This window comes from Arctopsyche grandis, chromosome 13 (genome assembly GCF_051622035.1).
Source record: "Arctopsyche grandis isolate Sample6627 chromosome 13, ASM5162203v2, whole genome shotgun sequence".
Lineage (NCBI taxonomy): Eukaryota > Metazoa > Arthropoda > Insecta > Trichoptera > Hydropsychidae > Arctopsyche > Arctopsyche grandis.
In genome coordinates this window covers 8,110,389-8,128,694 of record NC_135367.1, presented here as the reverse complement: position 1 = coordinate 8,128,694, position 18,306 = coordinate 8,110,389, and the positions used below count along the sequence as shown (strand labels likewise).

Here is an 18,306-nt window from a genome sequence, read left to right as displayed (position 1 = left end):
TATATACGCGACGTATCCGTTACAGCAGCAACCGACACGATTTATTTATATTATACAGCAGAACATGTCACTGAAACGTATCAAGCATAACCGGATTTCTTTGGCCACTGTGGAAACACACCGATAGTCCTATCGAACTGAAACTGAGTATCGTTTACTGCAGTTCTTATCGATATGACGTAAATTTTTAAGTTGACCGGAAATGGTACCTCTCCTTATAGGTGTTATTATAGTGTCTCCTTATAGGTGTTAATAAATTGGTATAGAAATTATAAATTTTATAACCTAATATTTTTACCTCAACCGGAAGTAGTACTTTTACTCTAGAGTCAAGAGAATCAAGGTTTTTTATGTTTTTCTCAGAAACCTTTTGGTTTATTGAACTAAAATTTCATATCTAGAAGATTAGGCTTATTACCAAGTTATATATAAAAGTTGGTAGGCATCGGTCAACCGGAAGTGGCAATTAACTATTGTTAGATTTTTTTCGACCCCTTCAACATGTTTCCTCTTCACGAAAAAATTTAATTATAATTCTTGTATCAATGTGATGAAAATGAAAAAGAATCACTAAATTTAATAAACTGGAAGTGGGATTTTTTCTTCTTAGAAAGGTCAAAAATGTTGTGACCACGATTATGTCCACACACCTGAACGTATCAAGCTGAAAACTTATATTTGTATTCTTTATGTACTAACTTATTTTATATTAACTAACTTATTGAGCTGATAAGGTTTTGGTCAAAAGTCATAAACCGGAAGTATTTTTAGAAAATATAAATTTTATAACCTAATATTTTTACCTCAACCGGAAATCGTACTTTTACTCAAGGTTTTTTTTTTGTTTTTTTCAGAAACCCTTCGGTTTATTGAACTAAAATTTTGTATTCTTTATGTACTAACTTATTTTATATTAACTAACTTATTGAGCTGATAAGGTTTTGGTCAAAATTCATAAACCGGAAGTATTTTTAGAAAATATAAATTTTATAACCTAATATTTTTACCTCAACCGGAAGTCGTACTTTTACTCAAGGTTTTTTATGTTTTTTTCAGAAACCCTTCGGTTTATTGAACTAAAATTTTGTATTCTTTATGTACTTACTTATTTTATATTAACTAGCTTATTGAGCTGATAAGGTTTTGGTCAAAATTCATAAACCGGAAGTATTTTTAGAAAATATAAATTTTATAACCTAATATTTTTACCTCAACCGGAAGTCGTACTTTTACTCAAGTTTTTTTATGTTTTTTTCAGAAACCCTTCGGTTTATTGAACTAAAATTTCAAATCTAGAAGTATAAGCTTAATACCAAGTTATGTACATATAAAATTTGGTGAGCACTTGTCACCCGGAAGTGACAGTTTACTCTTGTTTCATTTCCATTTTCAGAGCGAAGCCGGGTAGCACCACTAGTGTTAAAATAAAATAAAATAAATGATCAGATTTTATAACAAAACATATATGTATGTTCTAAATTTCCAAACAAAACCATTAAAAAGTTTCCAGCTCCATTCTATACCTCTACATCACGAAGAGTTAATGACTTTCAGTACGGAGCAGCAAGAACAGATCCCACAGGACCCTCAATTCCCCGGAGGCGGAGGGCTTTCGAGTTTCGACTTTGCGGACTTTCCTCATCCAGAGGACGCTCTTGTCGCTGAACTTGCCCTGTTTTTGTGAATAGTAAATAAGTGTCGGAAAGGTATCCGTGGACCGTACGCAGCCCTCGGGCCAAAGTGAAAAGCGACAAGAGTGTTTTTCACCCCTTCCCGCCGTGCATAACTGAGCCGTGTACATTTTTTACATTTTATCCAGACGTTTATGTCCCCCTTCGGCAGTAAATCTTCGACGAGATTTTATTGCTTTGTTGTAAATAAATATGTTTTATTCGTTTGCGGAAACGCGTATGATATATGCCTCCGAAGGGATGCATACTGCCGTATCGCGCTCAAGTGTCCTCCACATACATCACTCGTCGTGATGGCTTTAATTTCGAACTGAACGACAATTTCAGTCGCAAGAATTCCAGAAAGGAGAGGAAGCGAATCCAATCTATTCATGTTCCAATGTTTATATGACATACATACATACATATGAAAAAAAATCAAAAAAGGAATTCAAAATAAAATTTAGATATAGGTATGGCATAATAATCTCAATACTGAAAAATATATTCAATTTTTACTTTATCTATGTGCGTAGTAACAATAGATGAAGTTTTGTGATCATGCGAAAATTTGTATTCGAGATTTTGACTGATTTGAACTAAGAATCGATCACTGATCAGGTTTTCATGATCTAGAAAAAAATTGTGTGTCTGTGTGTCTGTATTTTGGGGATTTTTTGAACACCGTTAGTCCTATTGAACTGAAACTTAGTATCGGTTGTTGAAATTCTTATCAATACGACGAAAATTTTAAGTTGACCGTATTAAATGGTACCTCCCCTTACACACAGGTGTCCTTTTTTTTAAGTTTTTGAATTCAATTATCTCCGAAACCGCGAATATAATCCAACAGTGCAATTTTTTTACATGTAATAGAAACTATAAATTTTATAGGCTAAAATTTTTAAAATATTTTTATCTGGACCGGAAGTATATATGTAGTACTTTTACTCTAGAGAATCGTGGTTTTGTATGTTTTTCTCAGAAATCTTTTGGTTTATTGAATTTAAGTTTTAGCTTAGTACTAAGCTTTGTATAAAATTTGGTAAGTATCTGTCAACAGGAAGTGGCAGTTTACTCTTGTTAGATTTTTCTTCCACTATTTTTTTCGACCCCTTAAACATGTGTGCTCTTCACAAAAAAAATCGATTATAATTCTTGAATCAATGTGATGAATATAAAAAAAAATCAGTAAATTTAATAAACCGGAAGTGGGATTCTTTCTTATTAGAAAAGTCAAAAATGTTGTGAATACGATTCCGTCTACACCCCTGAATGTATCAAGCTGAAAATTTATATTTGTATTTTTTATGTACCAACTTAGAGCTGATAAGGTTTTGGTTGGAATTCGTAATCCGGAAGTAGTATTTTTTTTTTAAATAAGATTTCATTATTTTATTTCAACCTTTTGAATTATATTAATCTTCTTGATATTTATTGTGTATAATACTGATAGTGATTTTAAGTAATAAAAAAATTGAACAAAATCCGACAACCGGAAGTAGAACTTTTGTCTTGTGCAAGTTTCCATACATTTGCGCTCAATTTGTATCGAAAATGCTGTCATAGCTAAAAATATTTCATAATGCTGCCGGTATGTGCGAATGTGTCTGTACGGCTCAATATCGAATTTCGTTTTGTGACTTTCTTATATTCCTCAAATGCATAGATAAAGTCATGGGTTGGTCACATCCGAATTTTTTCAATGTATATTAGTTTGTCAGTTTTTATTTGATAACTAGTGTTGTGCCCGTTCATTTCAACGGGTGGCTTCGAAAAAGAATTGATACACGAATAAAGTTATATGTTACATATATGTAAATACATTTTAAGGCTATTAATGGGCGCGTGCGCGCACGTATTCATAGAAAAAGTTGAGTGCGCGCATTACACATTCGTCGATCCAACCCGTTCAACCATTCGAAATAATGAATAAATGTGTGTGTCTCTGTGGATGTGGGGCCTGACGTCGCTCAGCGCTCAATATCAGGAGCACATGTCAGACACAACTGGTCAACGCGTCCGCCACATATCCATAAACGTAAATACATACATCGCGTCCGTTTTTATATACATATTATAATTGCTGACGCAGTTCCTAATAAAGTCATAATCACTTTGGATAAGGCAAACAATACAAAACACCTTTCTTAAAAAGGACGACTTATTTATAAACTGGACAAGTTTAAAGCATTTTGATTACATGTTATAAAATTGACAGTATATTTTTCTGTTTATCCAATATAATATGTGATAATATATGTATAATCATCGTCATCTAAGTTAGTTGTCAAACGTATATGGATATATGTATATGTATGTTTCGACTTAATAATTGTCAATATTTAGCTGCTTATAATTTGGTCTTAGCAACAGGGGTTGTTTATCATTTTAAAATGTTGAAAAAGATTTTTAAGGATTATACCGATTCAGTCAAAATCCGAATAATTATTTCTTTATTTTTAATAAATTTTAAAGTTTTGATACAAGTTATAATGAGACTTTTTTTTAAAAATGAAGAATAAAGATATAACATTTTAAAATATATACTTTTAACTATCATTAGTATAATTGAAAAGCGCTTTTGAACCTGATTTTGAAAGTTGAAGTTGATATCTGAACAATAAACTTGAGAGATGAATAGAACGTAGAATACTGACGATTCAGTCAACATGCGAATAACTATTTCTTTATATTTATTGAATTTTAAATTTTTGATACAAGTTATAATGAGAGTATTTTTAGCACCGATGAATAAGGATATCATTGCATTTTAAAATATACACTTTTAACTATTACTAGTGTATTTAAAAAACTTGATCTTGAAATTGGAACTTAATATCGAATCTTATAAAAATATGCTACCTTCATAATGCATTTCTTGTAAATTTGCTGTGAATTAATATTTTGTTGATTATTCATAGATGTCTCTATTGTATTTGAAAACATTGTTAATATTTACGAAAATAATCTAACCATATTTTTCGCCTTGGAGAAATTATTATCATGGCACATTTGATGTACATATGTATGTACATAATAAAATAAAAAATAAAGCATCCATTTGGATTTTTATACGCATATACATATGTATAATATTATCTAAAAATGGTCGATTTGTAAATGTAGAAACCACCTTAACGAGATGAAAAGCTTATTTTATCAACTGAAAGTTTCTTTCATAATGATTTTATGTAAATTATTAAGTAAATACATATTTAACGAATATATAAACGAAACAATTTCAAAACAAAGCGTGTTTTTTTTAAATATAATTTGAATATTTAATTTTAAAACTTTCTTCCATTGTTTTTTTTTTCAGTTTAATTCGTTTTTTTGTTGTTGTAGTCTGTAGTCTTTATTTAGTTTTATCAAGGTATTTATTACTGTCATTATTCATCTCTAGGGATCATTCTATGTGTTGTTTCGCAGGTATGTAAAGATATACCTGCATAATGAAAAGAAGCTGTAGACTTTTTCACACAAGGATCCTCTTCGGTGCTTTATAAAGTATTACGAAATATTTCTTTATCGTCGAGTTGTTATAAAACTCGTATTTTTTCAAACGCTTTCCAAGCTTTCGCGTGCGGAGAGCTCCTTTTGTGGGTCCCTTTTGAAGGGAACGCTGATCCTTCTGACCTGAGAGGATGATATTAACGCCATCGAGAACGAACGAAGTAGGAGATAGAGCTTTAAGAATTACAAAGTACTGTAGAAGTATTATGAAATCGAAATGCTAAAAGTTAAATCGCTCGTAAAAGAATCCAATCGTTTCAGATTGAAATTTCAACGCTCTCGCATTTTTACTGACGTCCAAATTGGCGCCATTTTCATTTCTTTACGATTCTCAACTTTGATTGTTATTTGTCTCGCAGGTGGCAGCAGACCGGAGGACCAGGTGGAACTGCCGAAAGTCCTGAAACTCACATCAGCCACAATGTTACGAACTTCGAATTCCTCTACGAGCCGTTCTACGTGGCACCAGATACCGTTCCTCAACACGACGAACGATTCTTGGGCTACGGCTATACTAGAAACACACAGGTTGGTGATTTTGTATATCGTATTTGTGTAACGCGTGATTGTGCGAATTTTCCGATCGAGGAATCGGCGTGTGTGTGCGTGCGGATTTTCCGGCTTTTCCCGGCTGACGCGACAAACTTGATCGATCGCCTAAATAAAGTGACAAGCCGATCGGAAAGTTAGTCCTCTCCGGAGTTTTCATTGTTCCGGTAAATTTATTTAACATAAATTAGTGCTTGTGTATTTTAACCGACAGGCCATTATCATTAGCTCGCGGTATTGATTTAGACCTGGTGTGTCGGGGAATCATTGTGTTTTTCTTTTATACAACAACTACATATACTGTGCGGTTTTTTATTACATGGTTTTATTTATTAAACAGACAACTTGATAATGTTTTTTTGGTAACCATAAAAATTAATCAACATTCTATACTTGTATTATATGTGTTGTATGAATATATCTAACTAGTTGTTTTACCCGGCTTCGCTGAGTATTTAGATTTTAACTAACATATATGACAACACTTTTACTGCATACTGAACGATATATTATGCACAATTTGATACAACATATTTATTTAAATAAGCATATATTTTACAAATCTGCATTTGTGTATATTATGTACTAGTTGTTTTACCCGACTTTACTCAGTATTTGTAATATAAACAGCTAAAACATGGCGAATCTAATAGTAAATATACATTTGTTTTTTTTTTAATTTATTTGAATCGAAAAAAGAAATATATCGAATCGTTGTCATAGAAACTTTGTTTTTTTTTTGATGTTCCCAACCAAAAATACTTACAATTAGCGAATTAAAAAAAATATATACATAAAAAAAAGTTTTTTAAAAACATGCCTCTTCTATAATTTGTATATAAAATTATTATTTTGAATAAAAATACGAATAATTTTATTTTACTGCCGCCATATATGTTTAAAACTAAAAACTGGATAAATGTCAGGCACTTTTCAGAAATTCAAATTTTAAGCGCGTCTAAAACGATTTTTTTTCTCCATCTGTAATGGCAGAGGATACATTCACTTATATTGATGACCAAAATGAGCAATATGGCAAAGTATGAAAACGATCGGATAAGTGGCGATTTTTTTACTGAATTGTAAGCGGAATTAAAGCTAAAAGGAGGTATATAAAAAGGTATGTAAAAGTACAAAGTCTCTTTCGACATTATATATAAGATATATAATTTCGAAAGTGTCTTTGTATGTATGTAACTATTGTTGGTTCGTAAATCCATGACGTCATAGAACAAATGAATATTCAAATAAATTTAAATAAAATAAAACTATTCAAATAAATTTAATAAAATTTTTACTATTAGATTGGCCATATTTAACGGGTTTATATTACAAATTCCGAGCGAAGCCGGGTAAAAACACTAGTGTTCTACATATATAATAGTCGAGAGATGAAAAACGCAACATTTGAAACCATGTAACTAGAGATATGTTAATTTATGTATAAATTTATTATGTGAGTTTAATTTGCTACATAATATATGAGCCGTTCAATTTATTTGCTATTTTAAGTTTGTATATTAACTCGAGTGTAAACTGATTCGCATTATGCAAGTAAAAGTCGACGTGTTTTGATAAAAGTTCAATTTTACGTACGGGAAAACATTTTCTCTCATGGAAGTATAATTTAGCTTTAAAATTAACTGGAGAGGAAATTGTTTGGTTTAATTTTTCACATGGAGAAATATTGTATTATAAATGTTCGCTCTATTACAGTAATGCTTCAAATGGAATGTAAAATTAATGATAAAAAGTCATAATTACATATTACGCCGAGTTTAATTAAATAAATGTATGATTAAATTTAATGATTGGATGGATGTTTTTTTTTTGTAACTTCGAAACAGTCTGGACGTTTACATAATCCAACGTAAAAATTACAAATTAGTGGGGGCTTGCGAACCTTCAAATTATCATATTAAATTCAACGAGTAGAGTGCCAGACCCATTAGACGACTACAGGCTAGTAATTAATGTACAGGTGTATATATGCATAAGTACACTATTTAAATAATTTTACATAATCTCGTCGTCTAATTTCGTAAATGAAACAAACACGTGTTTTCAGAAAAGTGCATAAAAACAAGTTCACCAGTAGACTTATATACATATATTATATGTACGAGTCCTGGAAAAACCATAATGCGTGAGTGAAAATTTTCTTTGACGGAAAACTGGCGTTTAAACGCTCTTCGGTAATTAACGTCACGTGTATGTGTGTGGGTGTGTTTGGTTTTTCTTTTTATGCAGAATAACGTAAACTATAACGGTTATCCGAGGCGGAAGTTATTGTGCACGTGCAGTTGTATTGCACATGCACCCACCCTTTGGGTCGTAAATTTTTCACTGCGATCGCAATAAAGCCGACGGGTGTTAAATTTTAACGATTTTTACTCCACCTACCACCCGCACACCCACCCATCCACAAGCCATGCTCGCGATAGGCTCTATTGGGTCATATTACCCTTTAGTGGGCTCGGAATGTGCGAGAGTCGAGCTTTCAATTCGCCATCGAGCAATATATGTATGTATGTATTATATGTTAGTATAGAATGTGTATCGGCATTGTTCCGTCACCTTCACAGTGCGTGTCGAAAGTTCTACTATTTATTCAAATTGAGCGTATTTTATTTGTTGATCACATGGGAGTCCATTAGTGGGGTTCGTATAGAGCTTAAGCCCGCGGGCAGTTTTCCTACGGATCTCTGTGATCTGTGATGTGCGCCGGGGAAAAACCGGAAAATTCTTTAACGATCTCGAAATAAAATTTCACAAATATTGTTGTCTATTTGTTTAACTTGTTTAACAAAGTATTGGTAAGTTATAAATATAAGGATTCGTGTATTTTATTTTAAAATCAACATTACACATCGTTGGTACCTAATCATAACGTTGCAAGTGCCGCGTTGGTTCAAATGCGTTTTATTCGTGACTTGCGTTGTATGTGTTGGTTTTTACTTGCACCCTTGGAAACCTACCCCAGGGGTGTAAACCTTAAGTAGCAAGTCATAACGTTGTAAGTATTAGTTACACAGTCACTTGTACTGTCAATATCGTAAAGATATGTATGTATGTATGTATACCACCGTATTTAGTGAGTCTGATGATATTTTTTTACTGGATGAATATTGTTAAAAAGATGATTAATACTAGCTTACTAATAAGATTAAGCTGACGATAACTTCAGCCACCATCATCAAGGTAACTTCTTAAAGTTAAGCGAGACAACGCAGTAGAAGTTGTCAAATTTATTATAATAAAAGTGGTACATACAACGTCACTATGGCACTTAAAACGGTTTAAAAAGATTTATGATACCTAGCAGAAGAATTATAGTTTATTTATAAATGGTGCAATAATGATTTTTTGCGTTATTTATTTATTTAAACAGTCTTAATTTTCATATGTATAAGGATATAAAAAAAGCAAAATTTATTTAGTGACATTAATAAACATGTACATATGTACATATTTTGAATAGTTCTTTTGTTAGAAAGTAGTTCTTTAAATAGTTCTTTTGTCCGTTTAAAGTGATCTATCTCTTAATTCCAATCTAGAATCAAGAAAATTAGCAGGCTGGTTAGCTGATTAGCACCTTCCTCGCCAATAACAAACATCGATAAAAAAATTATAGAGTGATATTTTACTGTGGATAAATTTGACAATTTTTTTGATAAATTTGAATTTTTGCAGCATTTGACAAATCTTTTGGAATTGTTTCAATTAAAATCAGATTGGCAAAATTTGATAGGAAATGATCGACCTGGAGTCAAACACTCAAGGTTTGGCCGGGAGCACCGGAGGAATTGAACCCGTGACTAGTCAGTTTGAAAGCATTACATGCTTATTACTAATATATGCTGCTGGTTGTGTTTTCAAATAGGACCAAATAAAATGTACAAGACAACGATTACATAAATATATTGCGTATTTTGTGTTTTAAAATCTCAATCTAAGGTTAAACAATGTGGGCGATTCAATACGATTTTGGTATTTGTTTTTCAGTCGGACATATGTACGTATGTATGTATGTATGTAGTTAAGCCCGCAGTGCTCTAATGAAACATTCGATTTTTCTACCGGAAATTGGTTGACAAGCGTTGGAAAAATAAAGTGTGAAAATGCGACGCGCAAACACGCCTAGCCGTAGAGACAATAACGCGAGCCCGAGGGCGTCCTCGAAAACGTAACGAGGAAAGCAGTAGTGCCCCATTGTAGGCGAGAAGAGCCTCAGTAATGACATCTGGGGAATCGATCTGGGCCTTTTGTCGATGCCGAGCGTCTCTCGAAACCTTATGATGAAAATGGCTCCTCCTCGCGGGGAAACGGGGGTTGGGGGGGGGGGGTGAAAATTGCGAGGCGGGTGGTTTCGCGCAGAAGCTCCGGCCTCCGGCGGCCACCTCGTAAATAAGACATGGTAATTTCGACGAGGTCGAAGTGTTGTACGCGTGGTGTGGTCTTTGTGTGATATTTAACCGGCGGGGCGGAGATCGAACGGTGCGGAAAATAAAATAAAATAATAGAGGAGAGGGAGAAGAAGAAAGAAAATAATAAAAAAAAGTGGGAGGAAAAGCGGAGAAGACAATCAAAAAGCAACGGTTTGAGGTGGTCGGGTGCTATTGCGAGGACAATGACGGTACGAGTCGACCGAAAGCTCGAGAGCTTAAACCACGTCGGTTGGTTCGCCGTTGATAACGACCCGACCACCCCCTCTCCTCCCCCTGTGGTGTGACTATTGTTCGACGCTTTGAAAAATCAATCATTGCAGTTTTATTCGTTTTGACGTGAAGCTGCATCTATTCGTGAGGATGTACTTTGAAGGTAGCGGCGATGCAAAGATGCGTCGACGTAAAATCGCGATCTACCTTGTATTTCATTGTTACTTATATTGTTGAATCTATGTATGTATGTAGTGAGAATGACGCTATATCACAATATTTATTGGTCGAATAGAAGGAAGCAATTATTTTAATCGTTTCTAGCTCATATTGTTTTTTGGACTGGGAGTCCCTCAAGGATTCATTGAGGACAAAATTTTTTTACAGTTTAAAAATGAAAAATTGGATTAAGGAAACCTTTTACTTTTTACATTTCTTAGTAATTGTTTTGACGTAGAACTATGTATGTCGTTCATATTAGCAACACGAAAATGTTGTCAATTTTAACATTCCAATGCGCAGCATTGCGTCATATGTACATAGCTATGCGAAAGTCCCGTAAATGAAAGCATTGAATGAATCTATTGGTAATGATGTTCATTAAAACAATGTACTAGGCAATGGCCAATCTTTGTAAAATAGCGTTTTTGGTATTTTAAAATATCTTAAGCTAGAGTGTATGTATGTATCAGTGGCGGGCGGTGACTTTTCAAACAAGGGATGCTGTCCCTTGTTTGAAAAAAAAAACCGACCAATTTATTTTTTAAAATTTAATTTTATTCTTCGTTCCTTTTTACAAAATTCATCGATAACCGCATCATAGAATTTTTTATTGTTTTTTAAATTTGACATTATTTTCTTTTCGATTGCAATTAAAGCAAGACCAGAGAGTCTTTCTTCACTTTGACTACTTCTGGTGAACGTTTTAATTCTTTTCATAGTCGAAAATGATCGTTCAGCCGATGCGCTCGTGGAAGGTATCGTACAAATTAATTGTATTAAACTAAATACTTGTTCCAAAACGTCTATTAGATCATCTTTCACAATTAATTCCTTTACGTCATTTATAGATTTCAAATGAAAATCTTGCGTTGAGTACATGTAAATTAATTCGCTTTTTAATTTCATAAAATCAAAGTATTTTCCATAAGTTAGGTGGAGTGATTTAAATAGGAAATCTGGAAAATTATTTTCATATTCTTTAAATTTTTTGACGTTAAAAAATTCGAGAAATTTTAAATTTTCGATATCTCGAAATCGATTGGTTGTATTTACTGAAAGAGTTTCTAAAATTTCAGAATAGTGAAGTTTATACGTTGTTTTCACATCTTCTTCACATTCAGCATATTTTCTTTTTCTATTAAAATTTTTAGTTATTACTTTGTTCCACAATGAATCAAAATCGTCTTTTTTGTTATCTAAATATTTTACAAATTTTTTAATTTCACTTACGCAATACGATATGTCAAAGGTTTTTTTTTGTAAAATTTCAAATAAAAAATCTGCCGAATTAAATATTGCAGAAAATAAATGCAAATTGAAATTGAATTCAAACTCTTTTAAATAACGATGAAGGACTTCAGCATTTATGACAGCTTCAGTATCCCATTCGTCTTCGTCATTAATTATTTGATTAAATATTTCCATTAATTCTGTTTGATATTCTAATATCATATTTAAAATTTTGCTATTGTAGTTCCATCGTGTAGGGGCAGCAGTGGGAAATCGTTTTTTTATTTGACAATCGAGAAGGGAAATTCTTCTTGAAGACTTACAAAAAAAAGTTGAAAATGACAACATACGGCTGAAAAAACGTTTGCATCCGGATATATGTTTAACAGATTGCGACAAAACTAAATTCAATCTGTGAGCGTAACAATGGACAAATAAAGAATTAGGACAAATATCTCGAATTTTTCGTTGCACTCCATTATGCTCCCCGGACATTACAGCCGCTCCATCGTACGTTTGTGCAATTAATTTGTCCAAACAACCAAATTCTTCCAAGGTCTCACGTATGTGCTGAAAAAGAGCATTAGCTGTTCTATTGGGACTAACATCGACAAATCCAACAAATCTCTCCTGAATTTCATTATTTTCATCTACATATCTAAAAATAGTAGATAGCTGAGCTTTGCGACTGATATCTGTAGATTCGTCCACAATTATGGAAACAAATTTTGATGCACGTATTTCAGTTTTAATCTCATCTAGCAAGACTTTTGATATTGCGGATACCAAGTCATTTTGTATATGGTTCGATAGTCCAGTAAACACCGTAGAGTTATCTAAATGAGTTTTCAATTTTATGTCTGATTCACTCAACAGATACAGCAATTCAATATAATTCCCTCTATTTTCCGATTCCTGGTGCTCAAAATGTCCTCGTAAAGGTTGTTCTTGTTTTGCTAAAAAACAGATCGCGCTTATTAATTTCGACAAAATGTATCTATTTGCAGTAACTTCTTTGTTGTGCATTTCAATATTTGCTTTAAATTGAGCACTTAGAAAATTTTCTATACGAGGTCCCTTTCCAAATTTTTTAAATTGAGCAGCAGAACATATGTGAGCTTGAGAACATTCATGTCTCTTGCGCGATTTACTTAAATTGTTTAGGTCAGAAAATCCAAATTTACTCCAGACATTCACTTCTTGAGAAAATAAAATACATGGCCAACAGAATAATTTCGTTAAGTGAGCACATCCACAAATCCATGAAATTTTTTCGTATGTTTCTGTGTTAAAATACCTTTTAAATGTTTTTGTTTTAGACTGAATATTTAATATTGGTGTGGGTTTGGGGCTCTTAACAATAATCTCCTTTTCATTAAATGGGAGAGAAGCAAATCTTCTTTTCAGCACATTTTCAATTAAACAATTGCAATTATTATTGATCTCGACGACAAGTCCACTCTCATTGTTATTTTCGATATCCATATTAAAGGCAATAATGAAAACTCGTAAGTAGTGGAACAGTAAACTAAAAATAAAGTTAGACGAAACTAATTAAAATGAAAACTTAATTCAAAAGTAAAAAATAACCAACTTACAGTATAAATGATTAACTTCGTCTAAAGAAATGAATCGGCTAGCTTTTTGATAAATAACTTGGGGCGTAGCGTGCGGAAATATCGATCAACAGCGGCTTCCAAGTGAAACTCAATAGATAAGCAAACAGAGAAACCGAATCCACCGTAGAGGTTAAACAAGTGTCAACGCGTCCGCGCGAATATGACAGCCTCATAGTGCGCATGCGCAAATGGGATCGGTCGCGACTCCGAATCCATGACGCGCGCGCACTTCACTCAGCGTCTACTCGCCAGCGTCACTCGCCTGTGGCCGGCCTATGCGAATGCGGCCTATGCGAATCCTTAATAAAAATTATCAAAAGATCCTATATAATGCATCATGTAACAAAAAACACGTGATATGTGAAATATATATATATACTCATATACTACATCATAATCACGTACATCACTAAGAATACATCGAAGCGAAATTCAAATATTTATTAAAAATACTCTTGGCTTTTTAAAGTTATAGGGGATGCGCCGCATCCACCGCATCCATGGACCGCACGCCACTGGTATGTATGTACATACATATGTATACATGTATGTAAGTTCTTTCTTAAATCACAGCGGGTGGACCCACTTTAGCTGAAAATATTTTTTTTATTCGTTTCAAATATTTTCGAATGTGTTTTAAATTTTACATATACATATACATACATATGTATGTTCATTTGAACCTTGTTGAGTTTCATTCTAGTTTTGTATGTACCGCTATTTTACCGGTAGTTTTGTTTCAAGGTGGTCAGGGTGTGGGCTACAATGTTGTAATGTGGTTACTCTGTTGGAATATTAATTGAAGGGTCTCGGGTTCAAATCAGATTTTCTCGATAGTTCAAAATATTATATCGGGTGTTTCGTGTCAAGATTTGCCAATCTTGTATAGCAATTGGTGGGATGGGTTTCCATTAAAAACAAGGCATAAAAAGTAAGCATTAAAATTTTTGAAATATTGAACTCATTAGCTGTGAGGAATTGCAAATGTTTGTGTTTATGTAAATTGTTGGTTTCGTTTTAAGTCTGTTTTAATTACTAAAAATTAATTAATACAAACTTTAGTATGTTGAGTTGGAAATCAGCTATTGCGCTTTGAATTTTCGTTCTCAATTTCAATCAATAACATTTTTTGCGCAAACGTGACGTATTGCGTCAGTTCGCCATCCAAGTTTTTGATTCGTTCGGGCACACAGCGTTTCGTGTTTACTTTCCTTGTTTTTTTTACTCGCATTTTCCGCGGTCGGAAAATGGAAGAGTTTGTTTCAGAGGAAACTACACGTCCTCGCCGTTTCGGGTTTTTTTTTTACAAAAACCCGTAGGAGACCAGGTAAACAAATTTGAGTGAAATTTATACGGCTTCGGTGATTTCGAATCCGAGCAAACACATACGTATACTCATGTATGTGTGTGTGTGTATATCGTTTGATTTACGAGTGTACAGTCGGCGCATTGGGGGCGGCAAAAAAGTCAGAGTTCCGGTCGATGAAAATCCATAAATTTCAACGAATTTTAGTCCTCGGGGCTATTTTCGAAGGATAACGAAGACAAAAAACCTACGGGAGAGGTTTCGTGCGTGGAAATTGGCCTCGAGGAAGGAAATATTCACGCGACGCGTCGCCGCTGCAATATCGCCGCTCGGGGAGCATTTTCCTCTGAAATATTATATATTTTTCCGTGTTATTTTTTTTTTAAACATTTTCCGAGGATTAACGTCGGCGAGGTGCAACTCTGGCTTGCCGCCCTCCCTGCCTCTACCACCTAGTTGCTTTTCCATTCGCCGCTGCTGGTCCGTGAAGAGGTCGCTGGCCCAAATTGGATTAATGGCACGAACGGATTTTGCGGCCATTAGCGGCACCGCTCCATTACTGGGTGAACTTTTCGCCCTTAAAAGGACTTTGTGGCCAAGAAAATGCGCGTCGCTAAAATGTAGTGATTAAATTATGTCAGCGGCCGAACGTCAGCGGTTGCCCGCGGAGTGGAGCTGTTCAAATTATTATCACCGAGCGTTAAGAATGGGGTGTGGAAATGCCAGAAAAATGGAGAGGAAAATGCTTGCGTTTGGGAAAATCCAATCGCCATATTGCCGGGTATATAAACATCATAGAAACAGTCTGTTTTAGAATACTAAGTATCTATTAACGTTTTTCAAATTGAACTTAATATGCTTTAATATATAAAATAATATATAAAAAATATAAATGTGAAATACATTATATATTATATTTTTATAAGATTCAACAAACCCGAGAAGCTAATATCTCGAATTTGCGAGAAACTAAGGGGAAGGAATGCCGATTTATTGGAACCGTCACAACGATAAAGCTAGAAATAATGGAAAATTCTAACATGAAACGGTCGATCTGTATTTAAATAACTACAAGATTTGACCTTAACGAAAATAATCAGATTGTATCTACGATATTTTAGCATTATTCAATATAAAATAAAGCTTCATCAGTTTCAAATTATATATGTATGTTCGTATATAATAATGAAACTTGTCTTGTGAAGTTATGATTTTCAGAGCCAATGAGCAAATTCCTCGTAAGGTTTTTGATTGTGATATTTGTCGTAGTTATAGACCTTTAGACCTATAGACTCACCCTATGAGATACAAATCTCTCGATTTAGTTTCTTAGAATTGACGTATATATGTATAATAAAATTCGTATAGTTTGCTACTAATGAAATAAGTTTTTAAACTTTGAGATTTAATCGTTCAGATTACTAGAAATTTGTCTGCAAATTTTTGCGTATGATAAAATCAATTCCCCCCCCCCTTAGAATAAATATTACATTATTTTACTCTACTTTAATAGTATCGCCTTTATATGCATTGCTCAAATCAGTCTTTTTAAATTAGAATTTTTATGTACGCAAATATTTACGTATATATAATGCTATTTAGTAAGTATAGTCCACAACAACTCAACTTCTGTTGGACTAGTTGTGTACATATATTTTATTTTATTTTTATTTTATTTTACATAGATATATATCAGGAAAGCCCAACAGGTAAACCCCAATGCAACTTCCTAGACAATTAATTACAAACCTCGCAGCATTTTTTTTTTACATAAATCGCTGTATGTATTTTGAGAGGCTGGAGAACACGAAATGAACAATTAATAAGTTAATGAATTAATCTATAGAGATATTTATGGATTTAAACTTGTACATAATTTTTTACATATTGTACATAAATCAAATTCAGATATTTGTGACAGCGGGTAGGATGGTGGTGTTTGCCAATTTGATAGAGGAACTGTTTCAACAACTAAATCAGATAAATTGGCAAACTCCGATAGAAACTTAGAGTCACAAATATCCAAGTCTGACCAGCAGCATTAAAGATTAGCACGGAATCGAACCCGGTAACCTCTCGGGGCTGAACATAAACGCAACTACCGAGCCATACTGCTGGCCATATATGTATGTATGTATGTATGCATATAATAATACTGAACAGACCTAAATATAATACATATAATCTCGGATAAAATGTTCGATGATAATATCTCCAAAATAGTATATCTTTACTATAGATTATATAGATAGACAGTTCTATGGTACTATAGATAGACAGTTCAGTCGCAGAGTGCTCAATTATTAACATACTTGTAGTTATCCATAGCCGTATCTTTTTGATCCGCGTCGGGGCTTAGATATCCTCCTATCACCTGCACCAGGGCGGCACAGGAGTGTCCTTTGTGCGCCCCATCCCTCTGCATCCACCCCGTCCCTGTACCTGACAGAGGATTCGCATTTCCACGTGGCGCGTTGCTTTCGTTAAAAATTCATGCTCGGGAAGACGTCGGTGGATTTTTGAATATGACATGTAAAAGGGCGCGCGCGCGTAAATTATGACCTCACCTGTGTATGTATTATGTACGTAATATGTACATACATACAATGTACATATGTCCGTGTAGCGTTTGATCGAATGTGACGATGCTTTTGACCCGTGTGTGTATAAACTGTCTAACCGTCTGTGGGCGTTTTTGCGGCAAAGTTCTATAATGGTTCTGTGTTGTGATAAAAGTACATATACGTATATGTATATGTACGTATGTGGGTCGTTGGAATTTGGAATGAACGTTTGATTGAAGTTGAATTTTTCAGGTGGTTGTGTGATTTGTTGTTCGGTTGGTTTATTCGATGTTTGATGTGAATGTTTTATTTTTTTGTTGATGATTTCATTTGAGCTTAAACGTACACTATACATACACAATAATGATGTTTTATTTCATTTTGTTTAAAGTAATTCATGTTTTATTTTAATAAATACATACGAAAGCTTTGATTTTCAGAATAATTCGTATTAGTAATTTTTTGGAATTGAATATTTCAGAGTGGTATTGGCTTAGCCGAAAGCTTTATGTATTTTTTTTTGATTCCTTTAAAAGAACATATTATAAAAGGCTTTTAGCTTATTTTTTTCTTTTAAGGAAGTAGAAAAAAACGTTGAAAAAATTGTCTCAGTTAAAATGGGCGTGATTATTGTATACAAAAAAGTAAGTCCTTTCAGGATTATTATACTTATACATAATATAAATTTTCGTATATGTAGAATATTTGATTTTATTCCATCAATCATGCACACTCATCTTAACAGCTTGCTTAAAAGCAAAGTGTGTTGTATAAAGATTAAGGATCATAAATGATATACATATACAGGTATACATCCATATATGTACATATTTACATACATTAAACACGACATACGTATATTAAACGTGTCAAACACATCTGTACAATATTACATTAAACACGCCAAACATTGTACATATGTGTTATATTTGGGTCTACCACACGGGACCGAATGTGAAAAGCCCGAAAAAG

At 33.5% G+C, this 18,306-nt stretch overlaps 2 protein-coding genes across 2 annotated transcripts in view; one reads left to right on the top strand and one right to left on the bottom strand.

The window, feature by feature from the left end:
* The window catches only part of LOC143920752 (beta-1,4-glucuronyltransferase 1-like), a 76,478-nt gene that overhangs the window by 13,352 nt on the left and 44,820 nt on the right, over nucleotides 1-18,306 (top strand). Inside the window, exon 3 of the mRNA XM_077443692.1 lies at nucleotides 5,546-5,714. Coding sequence (XP_077299818.1) covers nucleotides 5,546-5,714 — 169 coding nt within the window. The remainder of the gene's footprint in view (nucleotides 1-5,545; nucleotides 5,715-18,306) is intronic.
* Nucleotides 11,150-13,635, bottom strand: LOC143921301 (zinc finger MYM-type protein 1-like). The gene is made up of 2 exons (XM_077444549.1): nucleotides 13,444-13,635; nucleotides 11,150-13,373 (listed from the first exon to the last, which is right to left on the bottom strand). The coding sequence occupies exon 2, from the start codon at nucleotides 13,328-13,330 to the stop codon at nucleotides 11,150-11,152; it is 2,181 nt and encodes a 726-aa protein (XP_077300675.1). The 5' UTR covers nucleotides 13,331-13,373; nucleotides 13,444-13,635.

Coding starts and splice junctions, on each gene's coding strand:
- LOC143921301 (XM_077444549.1), bottom strand. CDS start 13,330: ATGGATATCGAAAATAACAATGAGAGTGGACTTGTCGTCGAGATCAAT.